At 38.2% G+C, this 15240-nt stretch overlaps 1 protein-coding gene across 2 annotated transcripts in view; it reads left to right on the top strand.

The window, feature by feature from the left end:
* CCDC50 (coiled-coil domain containing 50) overlaps positions 1-14466 on the top strand; it is a 50507-nt gene extending 36041 nt beyond the window's left edge. For both annotated transcript variants that reach the window (XM_080919638.1, XM_080919637.1), the window contains 4 exons: positions 55-159; positions 1770-1846; positions 7140-7246; positions 8729-14466. In XM_080919638.1, coding sequence (XP_080775764.1) covers positions 55-159; positions 1770-1846; positions 7140-7246; positions 8729-8748 — 309 coding nt within the window. In that variant the 3' untranslated portion in view covers positions 8749-14466. The remainder of the gene's footprint in view (positions 1-54; positions 160-1769; positions 1847-7139; positions 7247-8728) is intronic.
* Positions 14467-15240: the final 774 nt, after the last annotated feature.

The following is a 15240-nucleotide window of genomic DNA, read 5'->3' as shown; positions in this document are numbered from 1 at the left end:
TGTGGGAAACAACCTCAAGTCTGTATTTAATGATATTGCCTGTGTCTTGCTTAGGAAATTGCTCGACTTCTGATGGCTGAAGAAAAAAAAGCTTACAAGAAAGCCAAAGAGCGAGAAAAATCATCTTTGGACAAAAGGAAACATGACCCTGAGTGCAAGGTACTGTGGGACCTTTTTGTTTTGCTTTATTTTTAAATCAGCAATAAAATGAGAGGTGAAAACAGGGTCCTGCTCTCAGGCTAACCTCTGAAATCTATTTTGGTAAGTAAAAATACATGTGCTGCATGAATGACTAATGTTTTACAGTGAAACATACACTTCATTGAATTTATGCTGCTGTTTGCAAAGCACATTTTAGTCATTTCCAGACTGACTCGGGTTCAGGGATCTGATTCTGTCTAATCACATTGCAAAAGGATGCAGTGTTCACCTGCTTTCAGGGCTGTCCCACTGGCCTGCACTAGCCCTGTTCCCGCATTGTGTGCCCGCATTGCCCTTCTCCCTCCAGATACCTTTCTCTTGTGTTGATAGAAGGGGCCTGACAAGTGACTGCATGTTCATTTCGGCCATTGCTTATGTCTTAGTACAACAACGCTTTCACAGGAGCTGCCATTATTATCTTTCCCTTGTTAATCAGACATAGTTGCACATAATTTTTCTACTATTGATTAATCTAATTGTTGTATACACTGGTTGTAAGTTAAATGTGACAATCAGTATTTGTGTGGAACACTCTGAGAGGAAGACAACCAGTTGTGTTGGCACAATGATAGGATATACTGAAGAGGCAGAGGCAGGGGAGTCACTAGAGTAAGAAAAATGACAGACAGCTAACAAATGTAAAGCCAAGTAGTGTGGAAGATCATATAGGTTGGAAGAGGAGTCAGGAAGTAGGAATCTAGAAGCAGAGGTTGTACTACCTTGGGAAGATGTAGCCTAGAAGATGGACACATAACACGCTCCTCTGTCCTGTTTCCTGCATATTCCTTTCTCTGTGTCTAATCCTGACTCACAGCTTCGTTAATTATTGTGAGGCAAAATACCTCAAAACTGTCCTCATAATGCCATGTAGCCCTTCTTCTTCACTTAGTTGCTAAGTATCCATCTTAAAACAAGTGGAAGTATTATTTGGATGTTAATTATATCTCTCTAGTCCACCCATCTTTAGAATTCAGGATGTCTTCTAACATATTTCATTTTGGTTAAACATCCCCAAATGTTCTGTTACATAAAAGAAGCCACAGATGCTTAGATTCTTTAACCAAGAAAAGATAGTTTACTTTCTACTAATTATAAATCAAACAACAGGACCATTTTGCTAGCAAGTATCCTGCCTTTTGCAGTTTTTAGATTCTGTAACTGCTATTGGTATAAATCTTTTCTTAGAAATTTTACTTGAAATGTGTTTTAGTGGTTGGCTAGAAAACCTTTGTGCTAAGTTGGATACACAGAGAAGAGCTTAAAAGCTCAAATTCAGATTTTATTCACTTTGTCTTCTAGATCTGGTCAACTGTGCAGCACCTTTGTTACTTATTGTCTACACATGACTGTGAGGTTCACAGTGTGTGTGTGTGTGTGTGTGTGTGTGTGTGTGTGAGAGAGATAGATTGTACCAGACCATTGTGTCTCAATTTTTGACTTGAGTAATTCTATAAATTCTTTATTCAGCTAAATGTAGCCAGAAATCTCTAAAGGAAAGCTTGCTGGGGTATAGATGTTTTATAACCTTTTTCTTTCCTTCTGTTTGGGGTTTGTTTTTCTGTTCACAGTCTAAGGCGAAGTCAGCACACTCAAAGTCAAAAGAGGGTGATGAAACACAACGTGCCAAGATCGACAGGCCATCACGGTAAGACGACACCAGAAAAGGAGAATGAGGAAGTTAGCTGTGGGTTAGTGAGGACATGTCAGTTTTCTGAGAACACTGTCTTTCCTGTGGCAAGCCAAAAATCTTCAACGGTGAGTTAGTGTCAAGTGTGAAGAGTTATTTTCAAACCCTATTCAGAATCTTACGTTGGTGATAATCATGTAAAGAATATTTATAATAGACACTGGGATATAAAAGGAGAGATTCCTGTGTTAAACCTGCTTCTTGGCATTTAGGGAGTTTGTACCCTCAGTTAGAAAGATGAGATTAATTAATTTCTAAATTAAAATCTTAGATTTTAAACATTTGTTGGGGCTGAGAATATAACTCACTGGATAAGAGCATTTCTGTGCATACCTGTATTTATACAATTAATTGCTTTGTTGCAGATTGAGTCTCATTGTAGCAAGTAGCTGACTGTTAAGTGTTCTTCCTGACTTACAGTCACAGTGTTGAGGAACTGCTGTCTTTTCACCTTTACTAGTCAACAGTTGAATCTGGAGGAGAGAGTTGTATTTTCATTATTATTTACATTGTCTTTCCAGAATGTTTGATTAAAATATGAAGAGAAGCTTTAAACACAGAAGAGTGGCCTGGAGAAAACATGGGTGAATAGGGGAGGTTCTCTCCATGGAAATTAATCTGTAGTTAAGTAAGAACAAGAAGTGTTGGTACTTCGCAGGAGGCAGACCATAATGTTATGATTTGTACATCTCAAGCCCCTAGAGGAAGTGTATGAAAGCTTTCACTATGACAAATGTGTGGGAGAGAGCTGGAGAGATGGCTCACAGAGGACCTGGCTTCAGTTCCCCACCATCTGTGTGGTGGATCACTGTGATATATTACTTCAGTTCCAGGGGACCTGATGCTCTGTTCTAGCTTCTGACAGCCCCAAGTATGCAAATGGTTCACATACATACTTGTAGGCAACTACTCATACACAGAAACCTTAAGTACACCTAGTTCCCAGAGACTAAGCCACTAACCAAAGAGCAAACATGGATAGGATGGTCCATGGCCCACAGCACATATGTAGCAGAGGGAGAGTATATAGTCTGTTCTCAGTGGGAGAGAATTTATCTAGTCCTAAAGAGGATGCAAGGGAGCTGAGGGTGGGGAAGGGTATATATGTGGGGGGTACACCCTCTCAGAGGTAAAGGGGAAGGTGGATAGGAGGAAGAACTCTTGGTGGGGCAGGGAATGGGGGCAACATTTGGAATGTAAATAAGTAAAATAATTTTAAAAAAGAAAAAAGAAAAGGAAAATCCTTAGCATGGTGGCACATCATGCCAGCCAATCCAGAGTGAGAAGAACTTGTATCCCTGTGAGTTCATGGCAGTCCTGGAATAAATAATAAATTCCAGGCCCATGTGGGCTACATTGAAACATCTAGTGTGAAAAAAAAAGGTAAATAAAGTATTAAATTTGGATTTTAATGAAAAAAAAAAAAAAAAAAACAGGAGAAAAGAAAATAAATAATGGGGCTGGACCAGTGGCTCAGTGAAGAGCACTGCCTGCTCAGAGGACCAGGCTGGAGCCCCAGCACCCACATGCCAGCTTGTAACTGCAGCCCAGGACACTGCACACATGCTTTTCATAGACATCCACGCAAGCAAACACCCATGTGCTCACACACAAAATACAGTAATAAGAAAAAGTGGAAGAGGAGGTAGGTATGTTCAATCAGATTTTGAACTATGCTACCTTTCTATGTATCCATTAAAATTAGTTTAAATGAGCAGGTAAGAGCTGGGCTATCCTCAGTTTGTAGAAGTATCACCTAGCACGAGAGAACGTCTGGGATTGTTGCCAACACTGCAGAAACTGGGTATGGTGGCTCATGTGTGTTGATCCTTTCAATAGGGAAGTTGAAGATCAGAAAGCCAAGGTCACTCTTATCTATATAGCCTGTTTAAAGTAAGGGTACAAGAAACCAGGTCTCAAGGAGATACTAAAAAAAGAAAGAAAATACACTATTTCAAAAGCTCTGAATTAATGAGTGTTGGCTTGTAATCCTTATGTAACATGTATTAAAATCACTTTGGAGATTGCTGACCTGGCATGCTTGGGCTAGAGTTCTGATCCCCACTCATGCAAATGATCATGCTTGGTGGGCACTTGTAGTCCCTGTACTTGGGAGGCAGAGATGGCATCCTCAACACAGCTGGTTAGCTGCACTGGCTGACACTGGTAGGCCTGTGTTTAATGACACTCTGCCTTACTAAAGATAGTAAAGAAGCTACTGAGGGACCATGAAGCATTAACATCAAGTCTCCAATTGCACATGTTTGCCAACACAAGTTTGAATACTTGCACACACTTTACACAAATATACATACATATATGTAAACATAAGTTTTATAAATGTAAGATTAAGCGTATGTTCTTTCAAAAGGTAAGCACCTTTCAATACTGGGTTTGTATTACTCTGAGGACAATAGTAACATTTGGTTTAAAATCAGTTGCTCTTTAGCTTTTCTTGAGCATGTAAAGAATGTTTACAGCTATTAATCTGAATATTCCTACAGTATCCAAGGAAAGGAAAAGACAGTCTGTCCCCAGGAAATAAATATACTGCTTTATGTAGTCAGATGGGTTCAAATCATTTTAGGGGTGCTTCTATTCAGCCTTCAAAGTCCCTTGCCTCTATTGAACGTTAATATCATTGACAAAAGATAAACTGGACTAACTGGGATGATGTTTGTAATGTTCATTAAAATTAAAAGCAAGTTCTCAGTTTATAAGTAGATCCTCTGATGAAATGAACAGTCAGCTGATCTTGTCCCACGTGCTAGGAGTTAGAGTGCAGCGGTGCACCCATGGAGCCTTGTCTCCTTCAGACTGAAAGCACCACTTGTTTTAAACATTATTTCCTAAAATACTGTGGATATGAGAAAACAAATGAATAAGGATTTTATGAAACACTGTTTCATAGTTTGAAACATGTGGAACATCTTTGTGAGTGTGTACCTGTTGCATAGCAGCGGTTTTGTTTCACATGTAATTATGATGGACAGTTATATGACCATTTGCACAGACAGTATAACAGATAGCAGAACATGAGCTTCCACTGTTACTCTGTGTAAGGCTTCAGCTAAGCAGTGGCATCAGTCCAAAATAAATCATGTAAATTTTAGAATAGTCACTGTTAAACTCCCAATTTCTTATTTATTCTAAGTTCCTTCCTCCTTTTTCTGGAAATTGATGATCAGTTTATAATGTGCATTTATTCTGAGTCAGAAATTTTATGGGGCATGCTGTTATACACTTCCAACCTAGTGAGGCTGAGGCAGGAGGAGGTTGTATTATAAGCCACTTCTGAAAAAAAAACTGCCTAAGGAAAGAAAAACAAACAAGGCTTCAGGTCCAGACTTTTATACTGAAAATGTCAGTTGCTATTTGTTTTTTACCATAGAAAAGTCTAAAACTTTTACAAGTCCCCTTTACTTTCTAGCACGTTCATATAAATATTGATTTTATTTATCTGCACTTGATTATCTTTTGATTATCCTAATACTTAGGGCTAAGAACCGTCTCCAAGAACATTTCTTTGCTGTTGTGGTAATTACCCAGATCCCTAGGTGATTTGTTAAATGACATGGGTAAAAACACTGGGTATGAGAAGCCTGAGGAGCCACTTAGCCTGATTCAGGTGCAGGCAAACAGCAGCTGATCTTTGAAGTGAACTCTGAAGAACATTTAGCAATGTTATTAATTAAAAATAGAATGTTAAGAGAAAGAAGTAGCTAATTGTAACACAAGAACTACAGAATAAACTCTCGATTTGTAAGGATTTTCCCATTTTTAATCAATAAATATTACTAGCCTGGAAACAATCATCTCCACTGCAGCGTAATAGCACAGGAAACAGTGAATCTAGGTATGTTCCTTGTATGGCCTGAGGAAGGCTGCTGTGAATTGGTCTATTCTAGAAATGGCTGTGAAAACAAGATCTGAACAATAGTAATATAGGTAGATATGTTACTGTGGAGGGGGTTATTTTGCTGGGTTCTGCCCATAAAGAACTGTAAGTAACTGTTAGCTGCTGGGAGAAGGAGGAGGAGAGTGAGTTTTTACCAGGATGAGCCAACTACTCTCAGACTGTGTTGCTCTTTTGCCTTTGGGCTGCAAAAAGTACAGATTTTGACCTGTAGCTTCTATTTAAAAATATATAAACACATGTTATATGTGCAGGCACTGCTGTTCCTACTGATACACACATGTGTATAGCTCTTCGTTGATCAGAGCTGTTTGAAGAGTCTGCTTGCTTATGTTAGTAGCTGCTTTCTCTCTAAGCTGAAGTATGCATTTGGATCAGTCATCCGCCTCATCTAACCATGTTGTAGGTCAATCGAGCTATGTAGAGTTCTCTCTGTACATACAATTTGTCATTTTCTTTGACTCTATCAGATACCCGCAAAGAAATTTCTGCTAGGGACAACTAAAGAAATTCAGTATCAGCTTTGATTTGGAGATACATAGTCAATTTTCTACCAAACTAACTAGAGCTTCTCAAGCCTCAACATATTTACACCTTATGATTATACAAAGCATCCTTTAATACTGTTATAGATCTGATCTATAACAGCCTTACCAGGCTCCACGTTTTACTACAGAATTTGAGTATACCTTTGAAAAATCAAAGAATTAAGCTGGGTTTTCTTTCCAGTTTCATCAATGCTAAATATTTGCAAAAGTTTATATTAAATAATTAAGAAATACTTACAATTATCTATTCTTTTTTTTTTTTTTGAAATACTCCTCTTTGACATAAAACCTTTTAAATGATTTGCATAGAAAATTGAAATGTGTTGAGGTAGACTTGGCCGCCTAGTGGATAAAGAACTACCATTGCTTATGAAGGTTCACTCATTCTCCGTAGGCTCTGCCCTTTCTGACTTCTTGTTTTTTTTTTTTTTTGTTTTTTTTTTGTTTTTGTTACTTTCTTTCTTAATGTATTCATTTCTTTCTTTACTTGGTGAAATATGGCAAGACAGAGTAAATTAAGGGCAGGCTATTCCTCATTCTCATTTGGTTTCATAGCAATTACTCATACGTGTTGCATATTGGGAATAAATTTAGAGACTTATACATATCAAGAATAGTAAGCTAAAAATAAAATAATTTATTCAAAGACATGGAGCTATCCAAGAACTAAAAAACATTCTGAAGCTCTGGACCCTCAGGTTCTACAGAAGAGCTTTTGCTGTGCTGCTCAGTGAGAGCTGGAACTGTAGTAAACATTTTAGATTCTTTGAATTTTGTTTGCCTGCAGACCACCACCCCCCACAGTGATGGGCCCTGAGGATGTGGATTCTACCTATTTTACAAACCAGCATAGTAATACACGTCATATTTCAAAGTCAGAGTCCTCACATAAAGGTAAGAGGCATCTGTGTGATCAAGCTGAGATTCTCTTCGTTTGTCTTGTATTATAATAGGAAATGAAATGTTGTCTTTTAATTATGGGCTGAAAAAAGTAAGCCATCTGCTGCTCAGCAGTTATTAAATACAAGAAAGCGAAAAGTAAATCACTTTAAACTAAGTGCAAGGTTTCCTGCATCTTTACACTTTTCTGCAGGGAGAAGTTAGTGCTCTGCTCACATTACTGAAGGGAGATGCAGTCCTGCTTATACTGGACTGTGATATATGTACAGTTTAAACCACGGAAGGCTGAACTAGTCAGTACTAATGCATCCAGTAGACAGTTTCAGACTTTCAGGACATTTCAGATGTAGATGTTTATGACTAAGGGTACCTCACTTGCCATTTGATAGTCAAACAGTCAGTAGTGAGAAATTAGATAGTCTGCATATGTTTAGAGAAAAGTTTCAAAACCTAATAACAGTTTTGTTTCAACCATAGTTGATGATACACAGCCATCCTTGAAGGTAGGAATTAGATTAATAGTACACACATGCACACACACAGACTCACAAACTCACACACTCCACATTGTTTGTCAAAGTTACATAGTGAGATAAAGAGTTTCATTTTTAGCTTCCCTATCTACAAAGTAGTGACAGTAAACTACCCAGTCAGAGCTGTCAGTTATGTGTAGTAAGCCTGTGAGGGAAGGCTGTGGTGTTGTACTTCTGTAGTCCCAGCACGCTACAGCACGGGGAGAGACAGGAAACATGGGCCAGAATGAACGGCAGTGAGGCCTTGGGAGGTAGGGCAGTGAAGAAGAGATGACTGCAAAAGCAGTCATAAGCATTAGGTCTCAATATTTGATTGAACTTATATGAAGATTTCTTAAGTGATATTTTGATTATTCTTTTTTATTTGCTGATGTTTTCAACATATCTGATGCAGCTGGAAGTTGCTTATGGTTTTGTTCTGAATATAAGTTTGTATTATTTGGGGACAGTGTAAAATATAAAAAACATATATTTGCTGCAAAAATATTAAAATGACAAATTGATCCTGTACATGAATATTTTATAAGCAAATGATTTCTAAAAATGCAAGGAGAAGCCATTTGGAATACATAGAAACAAAGATGTATCTTGGACAGGGAGACAGCAAATTTAAAATTTTTTCATCTATTTTAATTTATTAAATTTTTATTTTAAAGAACTTGCAAATGAAAAATTAACATAGCAAAATGAAGCAGATTCAAGGCTTATCCATCTTCGTGAAATCACGTGGCGTTAGAAAGCCATTCAGAAGGTATAGAGCTTCATGGTGGAGTTCACACTTTTACTGCTAAGTATTTATTCTGGACTTTTATACTATCAAAACTGTAAAATCTGTGACAATTGAAACGGCAAAAAGAGCTTTAAATTCTTTTTTCTGTCTCTCATGCACCCCCTTCCCAATTACCTCGATTTTAATGGTTTTTCTTTTTTCTCCTTTCTCCAGGCTTCCATAATAAGCAGTAAAACAAAACAAAATAAACAAAAAGGGATCTGCCTCGAAAGTGGACTTCTTGTAGCACGTATTACAGACAGATACAACATGCATTCCACAGTGGCTGTTGTGCTTCCGTGTGCCATTGCTGGGAGTTTTCTCAAGTGTTTTCTTACTAAGAGTATTTCACTTCATTCAACAATTTTGGTTATCTTTGTCACTTGGGCAATGTAAGAAAACGTAGCTTCTGAATACTGGCCATCTCTTCTGTGCATATATTTCCTGGGATGTAATAATTCTATAAAATGACAGTTGCTAGTTACAGGATATTGGCATCTTGGGACTTGAGTTTATTTAGCAGTTAGAAGTGTACAGAGATTCATTATCAAGCTAAGTATAACATTTGGATGCAATGAAGTATAGGAAAGTGTATGGAATAGTTGCTTTGCTGGTTATTATTATGATATTTTGAAAGATACAGCCTTTGTTTTTTATCCTTTTCAAAAAATGTAAAAACAAAATAAAGTGTAGGGGAACACCCAGAGCAGTGGGAGACTGCTTTTCTGAATAAATGGATTGATAGAGGCTCTGGATGGCCATGTACCGCTGACTCCTTAGCCATCACTGCTGGTTCCTCAGGATCAAGTCATTTTTGATGCCCTTAGGCAGTGAATCATGTACTAATATTTATTTGTGTAGCCCTTAATGATTTGATATTTTCTCTCAGGTCCATGAAGAATCAATTCAATAAAAGAACAAATAGCCTTCCATTGCCTTTTTAAATTTAATTATAGAGTAAAAGGAATAGAACAGTTTCCATAAGACTTGATACCATTAGTCCACCCAGCTATATAGATACAGCCTTTGGATCCTAGGATAGAGCAGTTTTTGTTGGCAACTTCACAGTGATGTTTTATGCACCTGCAATACAAGATTAACTCAGTGTGAAGTTGAATTTGATGAAGTGAGTCATTATCGAGGTGTGTTCATCTGTGCCGATGGTCACTGTATTCCTCTGTACGACCTTTAAGCTCCTCTACAAAACTTTTCTTCAGTCTGTGTATTTATCCATACACTTAATATAAATGGCAGTGGTGTTTGCAGAACCTATCTTGATTGCCATTTCCCCTGCTTGACTTTCTGTTCTTTTCAGTGTATGGAGCTGACACTTTCTGCTGCTTATTAGAAAAGAAGAAAAGGTTGCTGAGAGAAATAGTTTAAGGACTACCTGCCTTCCATTTGCCTTGTCTTTTCAAATTGTCTTAAACTTGTGCAGGATTCTGGGAGGCTACTCCCAACACATTTTTTATCTCTGATTTGAAACCAATCTTTTGTTTCATAAAGTGACACCTGTTAGAAATTTGAGTGAAAAGTGACAAGAAGTGAAGGTGTGGGCAAACGGAAGTGAAGGTGTGGGCAAGCGGCAATCTGGAATGACACACAGAGGCGGCAGTGCTGTCACCTGGAGGGAGGGAAATGGCCGACCTGAGGGCCAGCATCATGTCCATGTGGGAAGCTTTTCCTTTAGGAAGGAGCCCAGCCTCACATCAGTGTCTGCTCGTCAGCGTCTGCACGGTGGCTCCAGTGCCACAGCTGAGCTTCACCGGCTTGTAACGCTCTATCCTTCATCTGCCCTGTGACTCTACTTCCTTTTTAAAAAGGCATTTTGAAATGGTAACTTCAAAGAAAAAATATAGTTGCAATTATTTGATAATTAGGCAAAACAGGCAACATCTGCCATATTTTTGTTTTATAAATATTTATTTTTCTATCTCATGAATGATTACTTTTAACTTTAAAAGCTGCATTTCTTTTGTTTTTCATGAGCTTCATTTGATCATATTTATTATTGTAAAATGGACGTGTTTTAGTTTAAAAACTGACAAGCCACTTGAGCAGAATGCTGGAGTCCTACCTGTCACCATGGATGGCCAAATGCAGCGCTACCTGTACGGTCGCCAGCTCAACATCAGTACTGAAAAATTTGCTACTCCCTAGAGTTTTTTTTTAAAGACTACAATTTTAAAATATTTGTTTTATTTTATTTTTGTAAACTGAACAGTTTTTTAAAGAATACCAGTAATTATTATGATTAAGAAGATAGAAAAATGTTCTTAATTATTCCTAATTAAAATTTTTGCTACCCGTCAAACAATATATCTTTGAGATGATCGACACCCCTAACAGCTCTTAATGAACCGCCAGTCTTCACTGTGGTCTCTGCTCTTTTAGTCTTAATTTCTGTGTAAAAAACGAAAGCATTTTTTGTTCCTGTTATTGAATTTGTGCAATTCAACTGCTACGTCCACACTGTATTATGCTTCGCTATCAACATACAGACTAATTCTTCTAGTCCTGAGAACTCTTGTTTCTAACTTGTTTTCTCTGCAGGCCACGGGCTGTTAACTGCCGCTTCACCGGATGAGCACAGTATGTTAAGTAGCCTCATCATAAGACTGCCCGACATGACATTTTCTTCTTTTCTAGCCTAGAAAAGATGCTCAGTAAAAGTCAGGTTTATTATGCTGACTTGAAAGAAAATTAATTCCAGTATTTAAGCTACTGTTAGTCATAATTGCCTTGTTGGGAGCATAGAAAAATTACTTTTTTTGTTCTCAGAATATTGAGAATTTTTGCAAGTGACTGCATGCCATTGAAGTGCTGTGGGGTCAAGTGACTTCATTACACATGGCAGTGTAGTAAGGAACTCAGAAGCCAAACAGCCACAACCAAACTATGTATTTCTGATCTTGAAAACAGTTCAATTAGGAAGAGAGATGCAAAAATATGTGCACAAAGAAAATTCTTCACAGCGGCCTGCACTGTGCGTTTCACACAAAGACAAAATACTGTAATGTGGTGTGTTCCGTTTACCACATAAGTGGTTAATATTTTACAGCCTTGATGTTTAATGAGTAATGCTTTTTGTATAAACCTCAGTTTGGGAAATGTGAACATCTGTTACTCTTCTTTAAAAGGTAACTCCTGATTGGATGAGATCATCACCCTAATGAAGGGATGAGGTGCAAGTAGAAATAACTGGAAGGCCTGAGATAGAATAGAGCTTCAAGTCAATGGCTCCTTCATTTGGGGAGGGTGGTGTTTGTGGAAGGAGTACTGCCATTGAAGTCACACTGACAAGGTGATGTTGGTTTCACTGTGAACACAGTGCCGTGTTCTCACAGCACACTATTTGAATGCCCCTAAGACATTCAAAATCTGATCTTTCATTTAAAAAAGTCTGTAATGTGTCTGTCATATGCTGTTCATAGCAGAGAAATGACTTGGTCACCCATTTTCTCTTCCTATCTCATAATCAGAGAAGTGACCCAAGAGAGTCACCCCATTTCTTTCCCTGTCTGTTGTGCCTGCGTGCTTTAGAGCCATATCTGTATGTGACTGGTGAGGGATGCTTGCTTCTTTCTGCCCTCTAGTGGGGCCACACAGGCAGAGAGCCAACTGCGGAGTGTCCTCTCAATGCTGCGAGGAACAGTGTTATCTGAATATGTGGTGGGAGTTGTTGTTTGTTTGATTAGTTTTTATCGTGATGATATGTAAGAATTAAAGGGAAGAGATGAAGGCTTTGCTGCTTCTGCCGTATCTCATCAGAAATGCTTACATTTAATTGTAGCATCTCCAAGAAGGCAAGGATAATCTAGGAAAACATTAGTAATAGCCACCTTTCTGATAAGTCCTGCACTTTATTTCAGCAATGTCTGAAGATCAGTTTTGCCTTAAATTAGTTTGAGTCCACTGAGGCCATTGCGTTGAGTATATATGAGCTCTTGCCATTCATAAAAGAGCCTCAGACATCATCATCACCTGGAACTTGGACCTTCTCCCACTGTGCTCTGGTCGACTTGTAATATTAATAGAAATATCTTCTCAGGTCCCTGAGTAGCAGAGGCATGGACAGAGCACCCCTGGGGGAGAATTTCCTGGCTGGAGTATTCACAGAATGATAACTTGCTGAACAGTTGGGAGCTTCCTGTTCTGTTTTATGGTGACTGCAAAAGCTGTTCTAAAGATTCTTTGGTTCATTGGTAACACTTAGATTATTTCTAAAAATTTTCACAGTTACCTTTGTATATCGAAAAGCTTACTTACCATTAACAAACATAGGAGAAACCCTTCCCCCAAATGGATGTATTACTTGGAATGGTGATCTGAAGGATGCTGTAGTTGATTTAACAGAATTAAGCAGTAAAGTGTGGGTATGGTGGAGAAGATGGAAGAGCAGCTTCTCTAGGCTGCGCAGAGACAAGTACAGTCGTGCAGGAGCCACACCCATTCACATACCTGTCAGCCACCAAAAGCCATTTTCTGCCCTTATACACCCAAGCACTGCTGCTAATATGTTCAGCTTGTATTTCGTAAGCTTCTCTATTATAAGTAAGATAAAGTGTGTTTTTCTCATTTTAAAAAGTTGCTTTTCACAGTTTGCTGACTTCAGCATTTTTAGATTAGGGCAGGATTAATTATGTAACTGCATTGCCCCGGTCTTTATTGGTAAAATCCAAATATGAAGATGAAAAAAAATTAAAAAGCTCGAATAACAAGTCAGTAAGGATTGCCAGCAGTGAAGAGTAGGCACTGAGAGGATGCCCAGTGACGAGTGACATTCTTTGGATATACTGTTACACTGAATCCACACTGTAATTGCTGAAATTGATTCTAGATAAAAATTTGGTAAGAGTTTTGGGTGTGAGAAGTTTTATACTTACGTATGAATAGACTCTAAGTTTCTTTAGGCTGTCGACCTTGATGTAATCTGAGAGACAGATGTCCTGTCCAAGGATAGCTGTATTTTTCATTGTTTTAAATGAGCAACCAGATATTCATGTAAATATTAGAAAATAATATGAAAGCTGACATATAAAGTGGCATTCTAAAAATGACGAGTCTTTGTAATGCCTGGTGTCTGCTTAGAACAATTTTATCTCTGAAACATTGAAAGATGTTGGATTTGAAAGTATAAGAGTTTGCTACATAAGTCAAATTTCTCAGAACATTTGAGGTGATACTGCCATTTATTTCTGTTGTAGTGTGGAAAAGTCATTGCTTTAGTTAACACTATGAGGAAACCGCGCACTTCATTTGGTAAGAGTGCTTTGAGCGCAGTGATCTAGAGAAGAGTATAAAAGACGTGAGATAGGATCCCCTGTGCTGGTCAGTGTGTGGTCAGCCCGCCCACTCCCCAGTGGCTTGTGAAGTACATATTTCTTGGAGGTGAACAGAGCTGCAATAGACTATCATCTCTTGTCTGAGAGAGACCACCTCAAACCACATGCCTATCTAGAGATTGAATAAAACTGTGAGGAGACATTGTGTGGATGCCTTAAGGTGCTGGTGCTGGTGTTGGCGCTGGTGGGCATGTATGCGCTCATCTGAATCAGACTGTAGGGAACAGTCCATTTTGATTCATGTTCACATAGCCCAAATTGCTCCTGTGCATACATAACCTTGTTGAGGAAATGAGAAATATGGTGCTGGTAACTTTGACGTGTCTGGGGAGGCTGACGTCATTGGTTCATTAAGGCACTGTCCAGTGCCCAAGCCTTCCTTCATACCACTCTTACATCTACATCCATCCATTCATCTATGCAAGCTTGTGTGTTTGTGGTTTGTATTTCACACCAGAACATCAGCTTTAACATTGGTGTTTTAAATAATTTTTAAACCAAAGTATTGTATGAGTAAATCTGTGTGCTTTGTTTTTGTGAATAGTTTGAGATAAATGCCTATCTTGTTTGCACTTAATAAAGTTATCTGTTTATTAAGTCAATGTTGGCCTCCTGTTTTTGTTACTACACTCAAAGTCTGAAGTTTAAGGAAGTTACAGCATATATATGCATTTATTACCTTTTTATATATAAAGAAGCTCCCCTAGATTTTTTTAAGTGCTGGTAAAATTTTATGACGTCCATGTTCTTTGGTTGAATTCATGTATACTGTGACACTGTACAGTGAAGATTTCAACAAATAGTTCAGAATGTAAATCATAAAAGTTCTACTTTGTATGTGATGTTTGTTGACAGAGTTGATATATTTTGTGAGAGGACAAAGTGTAGCCTGTGGTTCACACGGTAACCTCATGACCAAACTGTATGAGTACAGCTCATCCTGTCTGGTAGACACCTAAGTGAGCTTTGAGAAAATGGAATCATCAATTCCTTAACATTCATATAGTATTTTATCAATAAAAGAATTGTTCTTTGATCTTACTGTCCCCATAACTGATACAAAACCATTCACAAATCTTTTAAGAATCCAGTGCTATTTTAGTTACCCCTGACTTTACTGTTCAATACCCATGGAGCCCATCCTCTGGAGTTAATTTCTTCTCCAGGAAATATGATAGGAAATTATAGTTAACTTTCTGTGAACTTGACAGAAACTAAGCTAAGAAGAGCGACTTTGAGGAAATGCCTTCATCAGATTCTCCTTAGGCAGATCCCTGACTGGGGCTTTGTTTGATTCATGATTGTAGGAGGGTCCAGGTCACTGTGAGTGCTGTCATTGCA

This window comes from Micromys minutus (assembly GCF_963924665.1).
Source record: "Micromys minutus genome assembly, chromosome: 7".
Lineage (NCBI taxonomy): Eukaryota > Metazoa > Chordata > Mammalia > Rodentia > Muridae > Micromys > Micromys minutus.
The sequence above is the reverse complement of the archived record's forward strand: the minus strand, read 5'-3'. Positions and strand labels throughout refer to the sequence as shown.